This window comes from Myxine glutinosa, chromosome 5 (genome assembly GCF_964187855.1).
Source record: "Myxine glutinosa chromosome 5, kmMyxGlut1.1, whole genome shotgun sequence".
In the NCBI taxonomy this organism is placed as follows: domain Eukaryota; kingdom Metazoa; phylum Chordata; class Myxini; order Myxiniformes; family Myxinidae; genus Myxine; species Myxine glutinosa.
The window spans coordinates 31,879,906-31,902,574 of NC_136265.1; the positions used below are offsets into that span (position 1 = coordinate 31,879,906).

Here is a 22,669-nt window from a genome sequence, read left to right on the forward strand (position 1 = left end):
TTGGGGGTAATCGGGTAAACTGTGCGAACACGGCGGCCATTCCGCTCGGTCAAGCAACATCTTGAGCCGTGTCCATAACAATATATATATATACATATATATATATATATATATATATATATATATATACACACAGACTTGGCATTTAACATGGAATATATTTTTTTTCTTGTCTTGGGTTTACTTTCTTAACTCAGTATATCAATCTGGTGAGTTTCTTTTACACTTTCGTGATTTATTTGTTAAAAGAACCATGTCACTGATTGTCTGTCGCAGCAAGAAGTCAATAACAGGATTATATCACAGGTGGCGTGGCAAAATGTACGGACAGGTGCATTTGACGATTGGCTTCACAGTCGGGTATACAAGGGTTGTTGCGTTCTGTATTAGTGGAAAACAACTGCTGCACGTCTCCAAAAGTTATTGCCGCTTCCTCTGGAGATGGTCCGTCAACTCGACAATGCTGTTTGTCATGGAGTGGTGGCTTTACGAAATTACGGCATGAAAGAGCGTGCTATTGCTCGGCAGTATGGCATCACTCAAGGTCAGGTGTCAAAGATCCTGAAACGAAATGCTCAGAGGGGTGTCCCTACTCCAATACTGAGGCCAGGACGTCCCCGCAGAACCACAAGGAGGGATGATCGCCAGCTGCACCGGTTAGTCCGCAATGGCCGTACCAAGTGCTAATCGGCTTAGGGCTGAGTGGCAGCAACTGACAAATGTGCCTGTATCCAGGTGAGTCAACCAACGACTGGTTCAAGCAGGCTATCGTGCCAGGCGTCCCCTGAGAAAGCCACGCCTCACCAGACAACACCTCCAGCGCCGATTGCAGTGGGCCAGAGAACACCGTCAATGGCAGCCAGGACACTGGAATCACGTGATCTTCAGTGACGAGTCTAGATTTCTGGTCTATCGTCAAGATGGCCGCGTCCGAGTGCGCAGACAAGTGCATGAAGCATACAACAAAGATTGTATAGTGCCAAGAGTCCAAGCTGGAGGTGGTGGGGTGACCGTCTGGGATGCTTTTCATGCAGGGGGCAAAACTGACCTGGTTGTTCTGAATGGAAACCTGAACCAGTTCAAGCACAGGGCCATTCTGGAAGAAACATTGCTTCCATTTGCTCGTGCAGCCTTTCGAGGAAACTTTGTCTTCCAAGATGACAATGCACGGCCTCATCGCGCTCGCATGATCCAACACTTTCTTGCTGACCGTGGTGTAGAGCATATGGAGTGGCCTGCCATGTCTCCGGATATGAATCGGATAGAGAACTTGTGGGCAGAATTAACGCGTCAAATCGACCACTTGGACCAGCAGCCGACCTCTGTGCGTGAATTGCAGCAGGCTATTGTCACTGCATGGCAAGCGATTCCTGTCCAAACCTTGGCAAATGTCGTGAACAGCATGCCTCAACGTGTACGTGCTCTCCTGAATGCTCGTGGGGGATACACGAAGTACTGAACTGTAATTTTACTGTCCGTAATCCCAGTCGTAATTTAACTTTTGTTTAAAATTTTTTTGGCTAATATGCAAAATAAAGAGATACTTCTGGAAAACGTACAGAAGTTTAACACAGTACTGTCCATGAATTGAGTTCGATATCAGTTTACATCACTTTCAAGGATCAATTTATTTGTTTCGAAATGTCAAATGTGGTTTTTGTTTCTTTTAAAGGTCACATTAACAAAATCTAGAATAATTTCAACATAATTCCAATGAACTTTTGGTTCTAAGTCATCTTGAAAAGTAAGTTCACCCCCACAAAAAAAATATTCCATATTAAATGCCAAGTCTGTATATTCCCGGTGTGTACCCTGGCTTAGAATAGGTACACCGTATCCCTGCGCATCGTAAGAGGCGACTAAGGGTTGGCGTCAGGAAGGGCATCCGGCCATAAAAACATTGCCTCAAACAGGGAACCATGATTGTCATGGGGCCCACAAGGCTAACCCCTGCTCTGGCGGGGAAAATGGCCTTAAAACGATCATTCATTCATATTCATTCATATATATATATATATATAGCTCTTTCTAAACATTGACCGACTGATATTAATGTTCGATACCTTCCGGGAGTCATAGAAAGCTGAAATTTGGCGTACCGACGGGCATAATAACCAGTACACTGGGAAAAATCCCAGAAATGTCGCAAAGCATCCGTAAATGAAAATTTACATTAAAAAACCATAAACATATACGGAAAAAAAACAACCAAAAATCCCTCAATCAATATCTAGCATTTGAAAATTGTAATTTCTATAACTGTAAACTGTGAAACAAAAATCTCAATGAAAATTTACGTAAAAACCGTAAACGCATCCATAAAATAAATAAATAAATGGAGATTGATATCCAGCAGCAGGTTGGTGATTCTGGCCGATAATCATAAAGCTTCTATTTAGTGTGTACCTACATATGAAGTACGGCTTGTTATTGTTTTCACAATGTGTGAGTATATCCCACTTGTATGTGTGTCTGTATATATATGTATATATATATATATATTATACATATATATATAGTTGCGGATCTCTCGAAGCCCATAGACGTACAGAGGGGGGGGGGGGGGGGTTAAACCCCTTTTCCCTCTTCGAGTCCACGAGGCCGAGACGCCACTCCCGTAGCGAGCGGGCGGAAGTGTATCGGGTCGAATCCACAGTACCTTCGGTACCCACGCCACCACGAGAATGGGGACTGGACCTCACACAAGCCACGCTAATCGGATACGCCGAGCGGTTTGCGTGTCATGTGACTTGTGCCGTTAACTCTTATTGAACCCGATTTGAGCGGTTTTATTCGTACAGTGCTAGGCCAATGGTTGGAAATGACGGGAACGATCAAATGGAAGGAAGAACACAGGTTTATTTACAATTATACAGGGTGAAGAGACACAGAGCAGACACTTAGTCAATCTCACTTAATCCCCGGACAAGGGCCCACACACTCACGCAGGGAAAAGAAGGAAGGACAAGTTCGCGCTCCAAACACGCCTTGGTGCCGTTCACTCCAGACAGCTCGCCGGGCGTGGCCCTCGGATGTTCGTGGCACGTGTGCTGGGAGTGCAGGTAGGAAGATTGTCAGCGTAGGTGGCCCCGGAATGGATCGTCTTCACAAGCGCGTTATTCACAGCCACAGATCGCATGGCACAGGGAGAGTCCGTGCACAGAGAGAGCTATAACAAGCAACCGATTGCCTCCACTCATGACTACAACGTCTCTTTCTCACTGGGACTTGGTCACTGGTACTCTGACTGACCCGTTCACTGGGGCACTCTCTCTCCGACTCACTCTGACTGACTCACAATGCTCTCTGGGGCACTCTGCACTCTTAGACTGAGGGGCTGGGCGACTGGCACGGGGGGCTCGGGGCAGGGTCTTATTTCGCCCCTCCCCGGTCCTACCCGAATGTTCCAAGCCCTTCCTCTCGCTGCCGTTGTTAGCCACTCCCCTTGAGCTCCGATTGGCTGCTCGCCGCTTACCGGCCACTCCCCTGCAGCTCCTCCTTCGGGCCTTTCCAGACTTGTTCCAGGCCTAGCACGTGGCATTCTAGCCCAAAGAACACCTAACTTACTGGCCTGCTCAGCGCATACTAACACAGGAAAGGAGACTATGCTTACATTTACTAAGAAATAACTGAACTAAAGCGAGGCTACATGTTGTGGTGCAACTCCCTACGAGGGGGGGTCATCCTTTATTCGCAAAACCGCAACAATATATATATATATATATATATATATATATATATATATATATATATATATATATATATATATATCCAAATATATGTGCAGTTCTCCAGCTTTCAATGAGCGCAAGTAATGACGTCACTGCCATGTACATATGCTCTGCCTGTCAAGCTCTCAAGAGAACCCTCTGACAGAGCAGAATTTTGATCTTAGTTCAGATACTGTCATAAGTGTATGTAAAACTCACAGTTACCGACCTGGTTTCGCCCTTTTTGGGGCTCATCAGGGCAACGCAGTGAGTACTGCATACAACGCAGTTTTACATACACTTATGACAGTATCTGAACTAAGATCAAAATTCTGCTCTGTCAGAGGGTTCTCTTGAGAGCTTGACAGGCAGAGCGTATGTACATGGCAGTGACGTCATTACTTGCGCTCATTGAAAGCTGGAGAACTGCACATATATTTGGATTGGTTTGCTCCCGGCTGCATCCAGGGGATTCCATATAATGAGTGGATACCAGAGGTAATGTGCCATGTGGCAGATGGCACTTATCGCTCCCATTAAGGTACAGCATAGCTGGATGGGATACCTTAATGGCGGTTCACCACTGATGGTATGAAATCGAAAAGTGACTGGTATATATATATATATATATATATTGTTGCGGTTATGAGAGTGTACATATTGATCATTAAAGGTTAAAGTTTTGCCCCCATAGTTAGTCCACAAGCAACACGTAGGCCCCTTAGAACATTAGTTATGTCATAGTATGTGTGAGGATAAGGCCATTTCCACAGGTGATAACTGTGTTGTGTAAAAGAAATAAGCTTAGGTCCCGTTCATTTTGCCTCCACCCTCCAAATCTACCTCGTTGGGCAGCATCCGTCCCACGCCCCGATTCGGCTAATCCACCTCGTTTGCCAGCAGCGTTCGCTGCCCTTGGTTTCGCTCGAAACCAGTCAAATGCAACGAGGTAGGCCTGGAAAGAGGGAGGAGCGCGACGAAGAGGTGTGGCCGCATCAAGCAGCACGTCAGAAGGCGGTGACGGTAAGGGCAACAACCAACCAGGGCTCGGTGGGCATGGCTTGAGAGGGCGTGGTAATGGCGCATCTAGCAAGTGCTGGAAGGTTCGCTGAAAAGGCTATATAAGTCTTTGCACAAAGCCCTTGAATAGGACTGTCGAGGGCTCGCATGTTTGGGCTTGCGCATGATAAAGGACTCGTGCAAAAGAATCATTGTATGAGAACTTGCAAAGGACTGGCACGATTCGCACATGTATAAGGACTCGCATGTTTGGGCTTGCGCATGATAAATAGTAAGGGAAACATATGAAAATCTGTTAACTAAATTGTTACCAAAAAATTTCTTCACCAATATGTTTGTAAAGGTGTGTAATAACATGTGTTAAAATGTTGAAGGTCAACTCCCGTGGGAAACCCAGAAAAAGAGCTGTTGAATTCGGGTACCGAAAAATTATTTTCGAGAATTTTTATTTTTTTTAATCGGCCCTTAAGTAACTTATGAGGGGTCAAATAAGGGTTTTTCATGATTCTGAGTTGATTGTTAACATTTATATTTCACCACAGACACTCCTTTGTGGAAAAATAATTTCTAAATATATCTCATTTTCTACTTTGCAGGACATGGAGTCTAGCAATATGGATGAAGACGTTACTCCACCTGTGCTCAATTGCTTCATCTGTGCACGCTTGGATACACCAGCTGAAAGGCTCATACAGGCAACTCCAAAGGGATACTCAACTTTATTGAAACAAGCAGAAACTGTCGAAAATGTTACTGTTGTGGAACGTATGAAGGAGGCTCAAAAGGAAGGAAAACTGAGGTACCACCAGAAGTGTAAAAATGATCTGTACAACAACTTTGTTGCAACCACCAAGAAGTCAGCTCAAGCATCAAAGTTGAAGAGAAGACGCACTACTTGTGAGTTCAGTTCATCAACTGACTGCAGTTCTAGAAGATCACAGTCAGTTGACCTCCTGTATAAGGATGTATGCATTCTTTGCAACCAACCAGCCCAGCTCTACAAAAATAATCCAGCACAAGCATGGAAGAAATACAGAGTGCCAGATAATTTGACTGCAGATACACTGAAGGCAAGCTTGCTGAAGACAGCACGGAGTCGCGGGGATGACTGGGGCACTGAAGTCACTGGACGCCTGGAAGGGATCAACGACTTGGTAGCAGAAGAAACACTGTACCATTTGCGATGAAAACTTATGTTTGCGAGAGGTGACAGTTTGTCCAAGACTGATGAGGAAGGAAAAAGGAAGAGAGGACAGAGGAGTATTGATGAGGAGCGAGAGGCAGTTTTTATTGAATTCTGCGAATGGTTAGACTCAGAATTAGAGCATGGGGTAATGAACATGGACCAAGTCCATGAAAAGCTGCAGGAGTTTGATCAGTCACCAGAGAAGAGCCTTTCTTATTCAAAGCATTGGCTAAAGATAAAACTTCTAGAGAAATACGAAGACACCTTGTATTTCACAACACAGGAAAGAAGGGCAGATGTACTCTGTCTCAAAGATGGCACCGACAATATTCTGTGAGCGCATCATGCTAATCTTGACCATGGAGATGAGAAGACTCAGATCATAAAGACGGCACTCAAGTTCATATCCAATGATATTGCCTTGATTGATTTAGGTCCAAAGTCATACCCCACCACACACAGTATGACTGACATCGATAGTCAGCTGACACTTGTTCCTGCAAGCCTTCAGATGTTCTTGAGACCGATTGTCAAGACAGACGAAAGAGTTGCCGTTTGGGGGCAGAATTTTATTAAGGCCTGTCGACCTCGGTCTGGAGTATTGCCACACCAAATGGGGCTTGCCATACAACTTGATCATAGATTTGGGTCAAAATGGATGCTCAACAAGTTCCACCGGCTGGGATACACTGAGTCTTACACGGAGACACAAAACTACAAATACTGCTTCCTTAATAGTAGGAGTGGAGATGATGTTCCAGATGCTTCTGGCACTCTTGACACCATTGTGGAAGAAACCGATGAACAGATCAATGATGAGGTTGCGGTTGATGCTGCGCTTGAGGATCAATCAGTGATGACAGCCAAAGTGCCAGCCAGTGAAAGTGAATTGTCAAGTAATGATCAGGTGGTCTTTATGGAGGTTGGGGAAACAAACAATGCAGTCACTCAGTTTGTTGGAGACAATATAGATTTAAACATTGTCTCTATTCACGGAAACACTCCCTTTCACTCAATGGGTTGGATCGAAGTCACCTCTCCGGCACCACCTTTGCCAGATCCACAGACAACAGCAGCTTTCCCCTGGGTGAAGTTGAAGGCACTCGACAAAGCTAAGATCCTGAGAGGAACTGAAGTAAAGATTATTCCATTTACGAACAGGAAACAGATAGGAACGAACGCTATCATGTTTCTCCCCCTCGCTGAGCTTTCCTCCTCCCTGGCTCATGATCAGCCACTCCTCACTCCAGGTGACACACTCTGGGCAGCGGGGTGGGTGATCAAAGCCAACGATCCTGAGTTCCCACACTCCAACTGGAATGGCTGGATGAAGAGAATCCATGCTAATGATGCAAAGCAGAGCACACAGATCGAGTTCCTCCCAGTTATTGAAGGAGACCCTAATGACCTCAACACCATCTTCACCACTCTGAAAGAGTGCATACGGCGCGCTGGGGTCGCTATAGTGACCTTTGATCTTCCGATTTGGCTGAAGGCTGTGAATATAATAAAGCAGGCAAATCTACCCGTCATTCCAAGGTTGGGTGGTTTTCACCTGCTGAAGTCTTATCTTGGATCAATGGGTAACATCATGGAAGATTCTGGACTACTAGATGTGATCCAGTTGATGTCTTTTGATGATTTTGTCTTTGATGATCCAGTTGATGTTGTTGAGTCTGAAGAAGACATAGACAATGACTGTTGAAACTTCTGACATTGTGAATGAGAAATAACTCTTGAGTATTATATATGTATGTGAAATAAAAGCTACTTTGCGTGTAAATGTAAAAGTGAAAATATAAATGTTAACAATCAACTCAGAATCATGAAAAACCCTTATTTGACCCCTCATAAGTTACTTAAGGGCCGATTAAAAAAAAAAAAAATTCTCGAAAATAATTTTTCGGTACCCGAATTCAACAGCTTTTTTTCTGGGTTTCCCACGGGAGTTGACCTTCAACATTTTAACACATGTTATTACACACCTTTACAAACATATTGGTGAAGAAATTTTTTGGTAACAATTTAGTTAACAGATTTGTGAAATATCTCATAAAATGCCCTTACTAAAAGGACTCGATGGGAGAGGGCTTTGTGAAAGGACTGCAAGGGATCACGTTCTGTGAGAGGACTCCTGCGGGAGAGGTGCTTTGCATTGAACTGTATTGGGAGCACATATAGCACCGGTTCATTTATTACGTACGCGGCTGAGCCGTGAAGTAACCGCCCAGCTAGCTTACCTTTCGCCCCGCATTTAACCCCATAATTGTCTGATCCGCATCAACGACCTGCGGGGAGCTTCTGCCGCCCTGACCATCTCCTTCGCGGTGTACGAGTCGGGGACCAGAGTGAACTGCCTGGATGCCATCATCCCTGGACCATCTACAATCGCCGTGTGAGTGTCTGAGTGTGAAACGGGCCCGTGTCCTGGGATAAGTTAAGACTGTATAAGCTGCACTGTGTGTTCTTCTTCTCCTTCCTGTACAAATTGTAAATAAACCAATCTGTTCTTCCTGTCTTTCCTGATTCGACCATATCAGTGTTTTCCTCCATTGGGTAAGCGCGGCACGATTCGGAACCGCTCAGATTGGGTTTAGTCCTTGTTAACAGCTCGGATCATGGTTCGCTATCACTCGGCATTTCCACCTACAACCGTGATTCGGGCGGGATTTATTTCCTTGCTTCCTGGGTGGCGTTAGTACTTAGGTAATAGGAATTCGGCCTACCACCCTATTCAACGCCGTCCGGAAGGAACGTCATAGCCCCGAATCACGTCGGCTAGTAAAAGACAAGGGGACTAACCCCCCCTTGGTAAGAGGAAAGGCCGACGAGGAGATCCGTAACAATATATATATATATATATATGTGTGTGTGTGTGTGTGTGTAAATTTAATGTCTACCACTCTCATTGTCGAAGTGGTCCACATTTCATGTAGGGGAGAGGCAGGTTAGTTGATACACTTTTCAGTTATGTTGGCCTATAATGAAGACTTTTTACCTCGACAGGATTCATGAATTGTCCAAAAGAAATATCAGGGTCTTGTACATATCTGTGAAGCATGCCAGGTCCGCTGCATTATCAAACTTGGAATGGTGGCTCACAAAAAAACTGTTTGTCAAACGTGTCTTCTGACCTGATACACCTTGGTAGGTTAGATGATACATCGATTTACATGGTATTTCTGCCAATGGTAACAAATTAGCATGCACATAATTACAGATACACATCAAACTAGGCTACATACCATCATTTCTGTGTAATATTTGTACTAATGGTATTTTCAGAGTCAATGAGCACTGTTAATTAAAGCTGTTTATTTGTTATTTATTTAGTTGTATACCTGATATGTATACATAGGTAATGTAAAGTATATCTAACAATAGGGCTAAAGGTTCTAACATATCTAACAATAGGGCTAAAGAGAGAAAAAAAAGATCTGCCAAACAAATGAATCGGCAAGCACCAAATATCAGGAAAGGAACAAGATTCACAACTCAGATGGACACAACTCTTATATTCCAAAGATGTACAGTGTAGGCTATGTAGGCCTACATATATTATGACATATGAAGCCCAGTTACAAATGGCTACAGCATTGTCTTGTGAAAAATAATAATGAATGGAGTAGTTGATACAGGTCGGTAGGGTTAGTTGATACGCGTATCATCTAACCTACTCAGTCTGTATCATCCAACCCATCCATGGGTTTTTTCAACACATGTTGCCCACCTGCTTATGTGTATTATCCTGGCAATCAAAGCAGCGTAGGCTCAAAGCCACTTTCACAAGGTATAATCAACCAATGAGAACTCCTGTAAAATCTATGTAGTATTATCACAATAAAGGATCTTACCTTTTGTTGGCGTTGTTACTCAGGAGGACACAAATCAGGTTTTTTGGAGAATCACACCCTTTCTTTGTCTGTGACTTCTTGACCTACTTTTCAATGATATGTAATACAACTAGCTAACAACAGAGGGCAGCATTTACACAGGTTTCATTTCTGAGGACCAGGAGGAAGGTTGCATGAACTAACCTGCTGGATCAATGAACCTGCTTCTCCCCTACTTTCTTGTAAACCACATCTTTAATTGTCTCACCCTGATTTGATCTCTTTATCTACCCAAGCTATTCTTCCTGTTCCTATTCTCAATAACCAGATAACAATTATGTATTTAATTTCATTACTTCAAACCTCAATGTCCGAAACACTCCGACAATATCCCTGCCGAATTGCTCTCCCTTGAACCCATTCCATCACAGCTATTTCCTTTCTCTGTAATAAAGTGACCGACCCTGAACATAATACTCCAGGTGTGGCCTAAAGCAGACTTCCCTGCAATGCCAGCACTACTTCCTCTCCCTGAAACAGATCCACTCCTGATGCAACCTAAGATTGTTTGCCTATTCCGTTGTTCCAGATGTTGATCTTGATCACCGATGGCAATGCCAATGACAAAGTCACGATCCCAGCAAAAAATGTAAAAGACTTTGGTGTGACCGTGTACTCCATCGGTGTGGGGAATGTAAATACTGACCAACTCGAGGTACTCTTTTCATTCTCCAAATAACCTTTTCCTTTCATTCTCATCTCTCATTCATGTTCTTCCAACTTCTGCTTGCTTTTGTTTATCTTTGTCATTCGCTGTGCCTACATCGTTGCCGCCATTTTTTGTTGTAGGACATCGCCAGTGATCCAGACAGCACGCATGTCTTTGCGGTGAAAGATTTCGCAGACCTTCAGAAAATCCTCCAAGAACTCGGTTCCAGTGTTTGCAAATCAGCACAAGGTATTTGCATTTTCCTCCAAATGTTTGACTTTCAGTACTTGTTCACCTAAAGTCACATAACGCTGGGTTCAAAAACAATATGGCCGAACTATTTGTTTCAATGTGTTCATGAGCAATGGGCAATCTTGCAAATACAGTAAATGCATTGCATACATGCAGTATGTACACTTATTTTATATCACAGGGGCTGTCAGAAGTGTCCAGATGTATGTGCAGGCACCTCTGAGCCATCTAGCCTGGGTTCGAATATTCGCCCAACTATAAATTGGTGTTCCGCAGGCAGGGCCTTGAATCACTCAAATGGCCGCTGAACTGTGTACTCCATCTCATAGCACTAGTTATTGGAGTTATTGTGCAAATTGTTATTGTGTAAATATAAATTTCGTGTGTAATTTGTAATTTTTGTAATTTTTTGTGTGTAATTTTTGTAAATGTTGTTATTGTGTAAATTGTTATTGTATTGTAGTTATTGTCAGGGTGTACTTACTTTTTCCACATGCGAAATTTGCATTTATGTTTGTTTAAATTATACAATGGACTACAAAATGTAAATGTTTCATGATATTTGTTTTATTATATCACCTTTATCTATCAATATTGTTGAAATGAAGATCAAATAGCTGTCTGTTGAAATATGTTGAAAAAGTCAAAACTTTACATGGGGTGTACTTACTTTTTCACGTGACTGTAGTTGTTCTTCATGTCTCTTCCACACCAACCCGTTTACTCACACATCATAATTTATTGGACTAATGACCCGATACATAGCCCCAGGAACCCAGCTCGGACCTTTTCCAAAATTTCGCACAAACACGAGTTGGCCTTGCTGGAACTTTGGGACATGTCCGAGGTTCTCTTGGAGCACCTTCACTTGTTGTTTGGTTTGGTTAGCTCTAAGAGCACCGAGCCTTATTCTAGGTTGTCTGTTCATTAACAGTTCTGAAGGTGAATTCCCAAACGAGGTAGGCGTGGTCCTGTATCTCAACAGGAATCTGTCCACTTTGGTTTGTAACAATTCTCCGGTATCTCCAATTTTTTTCATTTTCTCCTTAAAATGACCGACATAACGTTCTGCCAAACCATTCGTAGCAGGGTCTCCAGGGGCAGTCAGGGTATGTTTCATGTCATTTGTCGTGAGAAACTCTTTGAACTCGGTGCTGGTAAATTGGCTGCCGTTATCAGTCATAAGGTGTTCCGGCAGACCAAAAACACTGAAAACATGTCGGAGGCTTTGAATAATGATCGTGGCAGTAGTGTTCACCAAGGGAATTACTTCTAAGTACTTTGAATAAGCATCCACCAGAACCAAAAACATTTTCCCTTTAAAAGGGCCCGCCAGGTGTAGATGAAGTCGTTTCCAGGGACCGGCAGGCCAAGACCACGATGCGGGCTGGCTCCCCGGCGGAGCCTTCGCGTTCTCCTGAAACATTACACACGATTTCACTATGCTTTCAATATCCTTGTCGATATTTGGCCACCACAGGTATTTCCTGGCCATTTGTTTCATTTTTACCATGCCTGAATGTTCAGCATGTAAATCAGTGAGTAGAATGTGCCGAAGCGATGTGGGAATAACCACTCGAGAGTTCCACAGTACAATATCGTCTTCCACAGAAAGTTCCAGCCTTTTGTTGTAATGAGGCCGAATCAGCTCCTCTGGATTCTCATTCCAACCATGTTTTGTGAAATTAAGTACCTTGCAGAGAACTGGATCCTTCTTTGTTTCAGCAGCGACGATAGCGGCATTCACAATTTCATCATTTTTCACCAGAAGTACCTCCACAGTCACTCGTTCAGGCTTTGTAGGATAACCCGGTACAGGTTTTCGTGAGAGGAAATCCGCCTAAACGTTTTTCTTGCCTGTGATGAACTGAATGGTGTAGTCGTAAGCTGCCAACAGTAAGGACCATCTCTTTATCCTTGCTGACGCTAACTGCGACATGGGTTTGTGCTCGTTAAACAGAGTTATCAGAGGCTTATAATCTGCCATTAGCGTGAATTGTCTCCCCAGGAGGTATTGCCCAAACTTTGTCACTCCAAAAACTATTCCTAAAGACTCCTTCTCAATCTGGGAGTAATTTTTTTCCGCATCATTCAGAGTTCTCGATGCATAGGCCACCAGCTCTAACTCACCCTCTGGACTGGGTTGAAGTAGGACTGCCCCTACACCCACGGAGGATGCGTCCGCCTGAAGGACCAAGCAGGCATGAGGGTTGTAATGACGTAGTACGTAACTGGAGCACAAAGCAGCTTTAATTTTTTTTCAAAGGAGTTACCCTCAGCCTTTCCCCATTTCCATTTCACCTCCTTTTTTACTATCTTGTACAAAGGAGACATGATTTCAGCAAAATCTGGAACAAAACGATAAAGGAAATTTGCGAGGCCAATTCACCCACGTTTTCGGGAACCCCTACCTGTTGGATAGCTTTAAGCTTCTGTTTTGTCGGGAATACCCCTGCAGCCGAAATAACAAATCCAACATACTCAATCTCGTCCAGCATGAGGTGCAACTTGTCACGTTTTAATGCAATTCAGTTTTCCTCCAGCCTTTTCAAAACCCTGTGAAGGTTTTTTAAATGCTTGTCAACACTATCTCCCGTCACCAGGATATCATCAATGTACACGCAGCACCCGGGAAGGTCTTTTAGCAAATTCTCCATGGTACGATGAAAAACTGGACTGGCTGTGTTTACCCCAAATGAAAGCCTTCGGTACTGGCACAGGCCTCGGTGTGTATTTACCGTCGTATACTTTCTGTTCCCAGGGGCCAACTTGAATTGGTGGTAAGCTTGGGCCAAATCAAGCTTCATATACTTCTTCCCACCAACTAGTTGTGTAACAGTTCTTCCAGCGTAGGTACTGGGTATTGTTCCAACTCAGAAAATTTGTTTATGTTGCCCGAATAATCACCACAAATCCGCAACTGGCCATCTGGTTTAATGACCGGCACAATGGGTGAGGCCCATTCTGAGTACCGAACTTTCTCAATGACCCCATCCTTTTCAAGCTTGTCCAAAGCCTGGTCAACCCTTTCACGGATGGCAAACGGAACAGTTCTAGCTTTCATGAATACTGGATCACCGTCCCCGCACCTTCAGCATAACCTGTACCCCTCTCAACCTTCCCAAGGCATTGTTGTCAAAAAATTTGGGGTATTGCTTGACGATGTCATCGGTGGTGATGGGAATGGCAACATTGAAAATATTTTTCCAGGGAAGGGAAAATTTTGAAATAATATCTCTACCCAGTAATGAAGGTCCTGCTCCATCAACCACATGCACTGTAGCAAAACCACGTTGCTCCCCAATTTGAACACACATTTCTTTCTCACCAAAGCATTTGATGATATCACCCGTGTAGCTCTTCAGTAATATTGTAGTGGGTTTTCAAGGTATTGATGTCACCGGACAGACGTTGAAAATCACGACTGTTTAGTAGAGTAACTGAACTTCCCATATCAATTTCCATCGGAATCTCTATTCTGTCGATGGAGATTTCGAGTTGGTAGTGAGGAGTAGTGTTTTTTGAAACAGATGTAGAGTTAATATGCATTAAATGAACCGTATCCAGCTCGTCCTCTGACTCATCGCTCGAAGCGATAACATGATGGGTTTGTTTCAAAAGACGATTTGCATTTTGCTGTTTCTTCAAACACACCTTAACCAAATGGCCCTCACGTCGGCAGTATCCGCAGATGGTACGAGCATGTTTGCATGCATCAGCCAGATGTTCCGTAGAGCCACATCTGGAGCAACGTTTTTCCATTGGAGACGGTAGGGTCGTTTTTTCCGACAGATCCTTGAAACGAGAACCACGATGTGAATCATTTTGTTTTTTTATTCTGGTTGTAAAGCCCACAGAGCCCGACACCCCTGGCTCTCCATAGTTGAACTCTTTTACTTCCTTTTCAGCCGTTTCCTCAGCCACAGCCACAGCCAAAGCTTGTTCGAATGTTCTGTCCTCGGAAAGTAACTTTTTCCTGGTGGATTGGCTGTGTCCACCTCCAACAAACTGGTCACGTAAAGCACGTGGGAGGTTGTTTCCGAAATTACAAGTGAAGGCCAAGCGTTTTAGCTTGTTTGCATAGTCCGTGACATTCTGGTTTTCACTCTGGGTCATCCGGTGAAAACGATACGTTTCTACCACTTCTAATACTCGCGGCTTGAAATGATTTCATAGCATTTCACACAACTGCTCGTACGTTTTAGCAGAAGATATTTCCGGGAGACACAAGTCTTTCAAAGTAGTGTAAGTACTCTTCCCGATCAATGAGATCATAGCCACCTTCTTCCTGTTGGCCGCTTGGATCACGGCAGCAATGGCGCCAACCTCGACTTGCATGATGTCGTTCGCTATGAAATAGGCTTCCAAGCGTTCTTTGTATGCTTCAAAATTGTCGCCCTCGAAAGTCTCCAATGAGCCTACCACCGTCATTTTCGCCAGAAACGTTTACCTCGTCGCCAGTTGTAGTGTCCGTAGATTCAGTAAACAGCAACAGGTACGATAATCAAGAGGCTTTCTTAATTGGGCATTCTCTCCCTTCTGCGCATGCGCACCCTTCCTCCATTAACACCCCATCACGTGGTTACCCGAACCAACAGACACAGCAGTACCCCCATCCCATAGCACTAGTTATTGGAGTTTAAAGATCCCTTGGTGTCGTTCACAAAGAGAAGATGAGTATTCTTGGCACCCTGGCCACTTTCCAAATTCCTGATCAGACCAATATCCGAAAGGCCCATACTGCCTCTCCTTCATATGTAGACGACTGTGACATCATTTACTATGGAATGGGGAGAGGATGGAGTACAAAGACTGCCGGTATCCTTTATTTGCCTGTTGCAACAAAATACACGACATGGCAAAAGAGTATGCAAACACCCCTTCTAATTAGTGGATTCGGTTGTTTCAGCCCCTCACATTGCTGATAGGTATATATAATCAAGCACACAGCAATGCAATCTCCATAGACAAACATTGGCAGTAGAATGGACCGTACTGAAGAGCTCAGTTTCTTTCAACATGGCACTGTCATAGGAAGCCACCTTTCCAACAAGTCAGTTCATCAAATTTCTGCCCTGCTAGAGCTGTACTGGTCAAATGTAAGTGCTGTTATCCTGAAGTGAAAACGTCTCGGAGCAACAACAGCTCAGCTGCAAAGTGGTAGGCCAAACAAGCTGACAGAATGGGACTGCCGAGTGCTGAAGCACATAGCGTGTAAAAATCGTATGTCCTCAGTTGCAACACTCACTACCGAGTCCCAAAATGCCTCTGGAAGCAACGTCAGCACAACAACTGTTTGTCGGGAGCTTCATGAAATGGGCTTCCATGACCGAGCAGGCACACACAAAGCTAAGATCACCATGCGCAATGTCAAGCGTCGGCTGGAGTGGTGTAAAGCTCGCCGCCATTGGACTCTGGAGCAGTGGAAATGCGTTCTCTGGAGCGATGAATCACGCTTCTCCATCCGGCAGTCCGACGGACGAATCTGGGGAGAACACAACCTGCCCGAATGCATAGTGCCAACTGTAATGTTTGGTGGAGGAGGAATAAAGGTCTGGGGCTGTTTTTCATGGTTTGGGCTGGGCCCCTTAGTTCCAGTGAGGGGACATCTTAACGCCATAGCATACAATGACATTCTAGACGATTGTGTGCTTCCAACTTTGTGGCAACAGTTCGGGAAAGGCCCTTCCCTGTTTCAGCATGACAATTCCCCCGTGCACAAAGTGAGGTCCATACAGAAATGGTTTGTCAAGATCAGTGTAGAAAAACTTGACTGGCCTGCACAGAGCCCTGACCTCAACCCCATCGAACACCTTTGGGGTAAATTGGAACGCCGACTGTGAGCCAGGCCTAATTGCCCAACATTAGTGCCCGACCTCACTAATGCTCTTGTGGCTGAATGGAAGCAAATCCCCGCAGCAATGTTTCAACATCTAGTAGAAAACCTTCCGAGAAGAGTGGAGGCTGTTATAGCAGCAAAGGGGGGGTCCACCTCCATATTAATGACCATGATTTTGGAATGAGATGTTCGACAAGCACATATGGGTGATGTTCGGGTGTCCACATACTTTTGGCCATGTGGGGTATCTTTGTCATTCAAAGCATTTGGTCATTGGCCTGTGTGTGCAAAACTCCTTTGTTCTTGAGGTGTATGTCTGGGGGTCAGAATGCTTGAGCTTGTGATGCAGGAATAACTAAAGTGCATGTCTGGGGGTCAGATGGTACTAGTTAACTACAGTCCTTATTGATATCTTCCATCCATGACCATGTTTTGACCTTAATTCTGAGTCATTCTGTCTCTTCAGGCAGAAAAAGCAGCCTTTAATAATTGTTTGTATAAATAAATCTATGCATTATTGATTTTAAACTTGTGTGTCTATTTGAATCGTTTGTACATGTTTGCACTTGGATGTTGTTGTATCTTATTCCACGAGCTGACTGGACGATTCAGAGATAGCAAATTTGGGTTCATCCATCGATTCTGGGTGTGAAGGCAGGATGAGGCTTTTAAGTCGGTGTATCTGGGTTCATCCATTGATCCTGTCTGATAGTTTAAGATTTATTCCCATTTTATCTTTGAATAAGAATATGAGAAGTGGAAACTCCATCGCACCATCTATCTATCTATCTCTCTCTATCTATCTCTCTCTATCTCTCTCTATCTCTCTCTATCTCTCTCTATCTCTCTCTATCTCTCTCTCTCTATCTATCTCTCTCTATCTCTATCTCTCTCTATCTCTCTCTATCTCTCTCTATATCTCTCTCTATCTCTCTCTATCTATCTCTATATCTCTCTCTCTATCTCTCTCTCTATCTCTCTCTATATCTCTCGATATCTCTCTCTATCTATCTCTATCTCTCTCTATCTATCTCTCTCTATCTCTCTCTATCTCTCTCTATCTCTCTCTATCTCTCTCTATCTCTCTCTATCTCTCTCTATCTCTCTCTATCTATCTCTCTCTCTCTCTATCTCTCTCTATCTCTCTCTCTCTCTCTCTATCTCTCTCTATCTCTCTCTATCTATCTCTCTCTATCTCTCTCTATCTCTCTCTATCTCTCTCTATCTCTCTCTATCTATCTCTCTCTCTCTCTATCTCTCTCTATCTCTCTCTATATCTCTCTCTATATCTCTCTCTCTATATCTCTCTCTATCTCTCTCTATATCTCTCTATATCTCTCTCTCTCTATCTCTCTCTCTATCTCTCTCTCTATCTCTCTCTATATCTCTCTCTCTATCTATCTCTCTCTATCTCTCTCTATATCTCTCTATATCTCTCTCTCTCTATCTCTCTCTATCTCTCTATATCTCTCTCTATCTCTCTCTATATATCTCTCTCTCTATCTCTCTCTATCTCTCTCTATCTCTCTCTATATCTCTCTCTCTCTATCTCTCTCTATATCTCTATCTCTCTCTATCTATCTCTCTCTATCTCTCTCTCTATATATCTCTCTCTCTATATATCTCTCTCTCTATCTCTCTATATATCTCTCTATATCTCTCTCTATATCTCTCTCTATCTCTCTATCTATCTCTCTCTATCTCTCTCTATCTCTATCTCTCTCTATCTCTCTCTATCTCTCTCTCTCTCTATCTCTCTCTATATCTCTCTATATCTCTCTATATCTCTCTCTATATCTATCTCTCTATATCTATCTCTCTATCTCTCTCTCTCTCTCTCACATGGAGTAGCCACAACGTGTTGACAACGTCCAGGAGACAGAAACGCGTTCAAATTTTGGTCACTCCTCTTCGGCCTTCGTGTTGAAGCGCCACGAGGCTGTTAAGGGCCAATCGCTGCAGAGATACACCCATGGTACTGTTCTGCCATTGGGCAAGATATTTACTTTTTTATTTTGTTTAGAGGAGCGAGGCTCATGGAAAAGCAATGTAGACCATATATAAGCACGAACGAACAGAAAAAGGGGGGATACGACACACATTTACATGGAGAATTAGGGTCTTTCCCCACCCCCAATCCTTGGGGCTATGATTTTTATCTCACCTGGAACGAAGTTCAAGGGAGCTTATGCGATGGCGCGGCGTCCGTCCGTCCGTCCGTCAACACTTGCAACTTCTTCTCCGAAACCGCTGATGGGATCATGACCAAATTTGGCACAAATTATATTTGTTGTTGTGACTAAAATTTGTTCACGGTAAAAAAAAAAGAAAAAGGGGTCTGAGGGGTCTACCGGGGGTCAAAGTGGATCCAGGTTTGACCCCCCAAAATAGAAATTTGCTTTTTCCTCTGAGACTACACACACTATTTCGATGAAACTTTTACCACAACCTTCACCACCCGGGCTGTACCAAAGCTTGCTCACGGCATTAAAAAAAATCTGCCACTTTGGGGTCTACGAGGGGTCAAAGTGGGTCCAGGATTTGACCCCCCAAAATAGATATTTGCTTTCTTCTCTGAAAGTACACACACGATTTCGATGAAACTTCAACAACAACCTTCACCACCCGTGATGTACCAAAGTTTGTTCACGGCATTTAAAAAATCGGGGTCTCAGGTGGTCCATGGAGGGGTAGGGGTGGGGGGGGGGGGGGGGGGGTTGCACCCAAAATAGGTATTTTTTGTTTGTTTAAAGTATTATGATTATGTTAGTATGATCTACATGCTGCCCTGTCTTCGAGCAACCATTGAAATTGGTTTAAAATACCTTTAGTCGGTGCAGTATACTGTATATTCTACCAGGTGAGTGCCAGGGGTATTGCCCCTGTTTCTTTTAACTGCTTAAAACCAACACCCCGAGGACAAACTCCAATTTTCAACTAATTTCGTCCAACATTTCAGGAATGTATATAAATCGAACACAAATTAATTCCCCCACTTTTATGGTGTATGGTGGGCTCATCCGCCGCGCAGCGGGAGACAAGGTTTTGCAATCGCGTATGTGCGTATGTGCGTATGTGCGTGTGTCCAGGCCATAACTTTCTTACTCCCGCCAGGGAGTAATGCATTCGATCGTGTCCGTGTGTGTGTGTGTTTGTGAACAAGATATCTGGAAAGGTCTGAACGGATTTGGATGAAAGTTGGTGGGATGATTGCCCTTGGGATAAGGAAGAATTGATTAGTTTTTGGGGAAGCTCAGGATATTATTCTGGATCCAGGAATTTTTTGAAGGATTATTTACCATTGGTAGATCGGGCTCATTTTTTTTTTTTTTACATTATCTTCTATATATTCTATATTTAACATTGTGATATGAAAATAGTTTTCATATTTGTTGTAAATGTAGTTTAAAATCGTGGTTATGCTTTAGAGCGGTGTATTTTGTTAGCAGCGTCGTCTTCAATGTTCATTTTTTCTAATAAAGACATATTCTGTCATTTTAAAACCACCAAAGTGTGTATTCGGATTCCCCGTTTCATAAAATGTATCGTTTGATACGTATAATGCTTTAAAACTGTTTTTTTTTTTTTGGTTTTTTTTTACGTCAGAAGAGATATCAACATTTACCTCAGCGAATGTCAATCGCGGTGTCAGTATTTGATGAACTTATAAAGGTGAGTTATAAGTGTGACAAGCATGTGCACGGGATTCTTCCCAGAAGAATGAGTGGTCGCATTAGCTTGTACGACATAAAATGAGCGAGTTTTGTTTTGACGTTTGGGCCAGTTTTACATGTTGTATCCCTAAGGAATGAAACGAACGTTTTCCTGGCTTACAATTTTATTTGAAGTCACACATGTCTCAAAATACACTCACTTATATAGAATTGAACGCTGAATCCGAAAATGTAAGTGAAATTGCCTTGTTTTTTTTTTTTTACATTATCTTCTATATATTCTAAATATATATCTGTGCAGTGTCTGTCTTGTGTTGTCACTGAACAACTGCCTCAAACTTTTGTGAAATCGTACTATTCCAACTTGACCCACGGCGGGAGTATGCGCTCTACTGAGTGGCGTTCTAGTTTTAACATTGGAGCTTTTGTCATCAAATTACCACCAAACACTTAAATTTTAAACAATTTGAAAACATAATTTGAAATTCGAAAACACCAAACAAACGAAAACACTGAAGCTGAAATTTCGGCACAATAGTGAACAAGTTCTTTGGCAAAAACGGTATTTTACTGTTTTTTTTATTAATCAATTAATTAGTTAAGTACTTATACATTTCCTTTCTCATCTGGACAATACCTCAGGCACCTTTTGAGCTCGAAAGCTGATATTTGGACACGACAATGACCAAGTGATTTGGCTGTAAGAAGTTTTTTGGATTTATTGATTAATCAATTAATCGATAAATTATTTAATAATTCGATTAATGTCCGAATTAAGTCATTTTTTTAAAGTTACACATTGGGATGAAACGATGGTGGTTTGGATATGCAATTAGCCAATTCATTGAGGGGAAAAAAAATTTTACGATTTTTTTTTTTTTTTTTAATTATTAATCACTTATTTATTTCCTTTCTCATCTGGGTAATATCTCAGGCACCTTTTGAGCGAGAAAGCTGATATTCGGACACTACAATGACCAAGTGATTTGGCTGAATAGAGTATTTTTGCTTTATTGATTAAACAATTCATCGATAAATTATTTAATTATTCGATTAATGTCCTAATTAAATCATTTTTTTAAAGTCACACATTGGAATGAAACTATGGTGGTTTAGGTATGCAATTAGCCAATTTATTAAAAAAATTAATTATTTTACGATTGTTATTTATTTATTTTAATTATTCATCACTTATTTATTTTCTTTCTCTTCTGGGTAATATCTCAGGCACCTTTTGAGCGAGAAAGCTGATATTCGGACACAACAATGCCCAAGTGATTTGGCTGTAAAGAGTATTTTTGCTTTATTGATTAATCAAGAAATCATTTAATTATTCGATTAATGTCCTAATTAAATCTTTTTTTTTTTAAATTACACATTGGAATGAAACTATGGTGGTTTAGGTATGCAATTAGCCAATTGTTTTTTAAAAAATTATTATTTTATGATTGTTATTTATTTATTTTAATTATTAATCACTTATTTATTTTATTTCTCATCTGGGTAATATCTCAGGCACCTTTTGAGCTAGAAAGCTGATATTTGGTCACGACAGTGACCAAGTGATTTGGCTATAAAGGATATTTCCTGATTTATTAATTCATCAAGTACTCGATTAATTATTTATTGACTAATAAATTAATCAATGATTTATATATTTTTTCGATTAATTAATTGTTTAATTCATTTTCAAAAAGTTGCAGATTCGGATGAAACACTGGTGGTTTGGGTATGCTATTAGCAAATTGATTAAGAAATTATTTTACGATTATTATTTGTTATTTTTAATCATGCAATTAATCAATTAATTATTGCACAACTCTCCCTTCCAATACCGTCTATATGTACTGCACGGCGTACATATCGCCGGGCACCGAAGGCTGTAAGATATGTTGTTTATTTATTTGGCATGGGGGCGGTGTACCTTGAGTGTATCTATACTTGTTTGAAACATTTCTTCCCCCTCACATGTTTCACTACAGGAATTGAGGTCAGATAGCTCAAGCCCCTGTCATGACGACCTCGCTTACAACCCCAACCTTCTTCAACTTATACCATCTTGCAGCTTGAATAACCACAATGCACGGGGAAATGCACGAAAATGTTTTCCCAAATGATCTTTCATGAGCAATGCTGACCAGTCATTACGATGGAATGCTTATCGTGCACAATACTTCCTGTATTCGCCAAAAATGCTGTTTGCAAATTGCAATAAAAGCTTCATGTAAAGTCTCAAGTGTGTACTCACCGGGTTGAACGACGTCCATCCTTCTACTTCCCCCACACCCGAGCTCAGTTTCACCTGTTCCCTCCGTGAGCGGCAGGAAGGGCCATTCCTCTGTGTGGTATATAGATTACAGTAGATCTAAGGGCGGGCCTCAAGAGCTTTGGGTTGTGTTATTTTACGAAGTTTCTTGTAGAGAACTCACCAAACGGTTTAAGCATT

At 42.5% G+C, this 22,669-nt stretch overlaps 1 protein-coding gene across 3 annotated transcripts in view; it reads left to right on the top strand.

The window, feature by feature from the left end:
• LOC137427739 (matrilin-1-like) overlaps positions 1–22,459 on the top strand; it is a 148,107-nt gene extending 125,648 nt beyond the window's left edge. For all 3 annotated transcript variants that reach the window (XM_068117440.2, XM_078777830.1, XM_078777831.1), the window contains exons 13-15: positions 10,339–10,464; positions 10,599–10,707; positions 22,206–22,459. In XM_068117440.2, the coding sequence (XP_067973541.2) occupies positions 10,339–10,464; positions 10,599–10,707; positions 22,206–22,222 (252 nt within the window). In that variant the 3' untranslated portion in view covers positions 22,223–22,459. The remainder of the gene's footprint in view (positions 1–10,338; positions 10,465–10,598; positions 10,708–22,205) is intronic.
• The last annotated feature ends 210 nt before the right edge of the window (positions 22,460–22,669 follow it).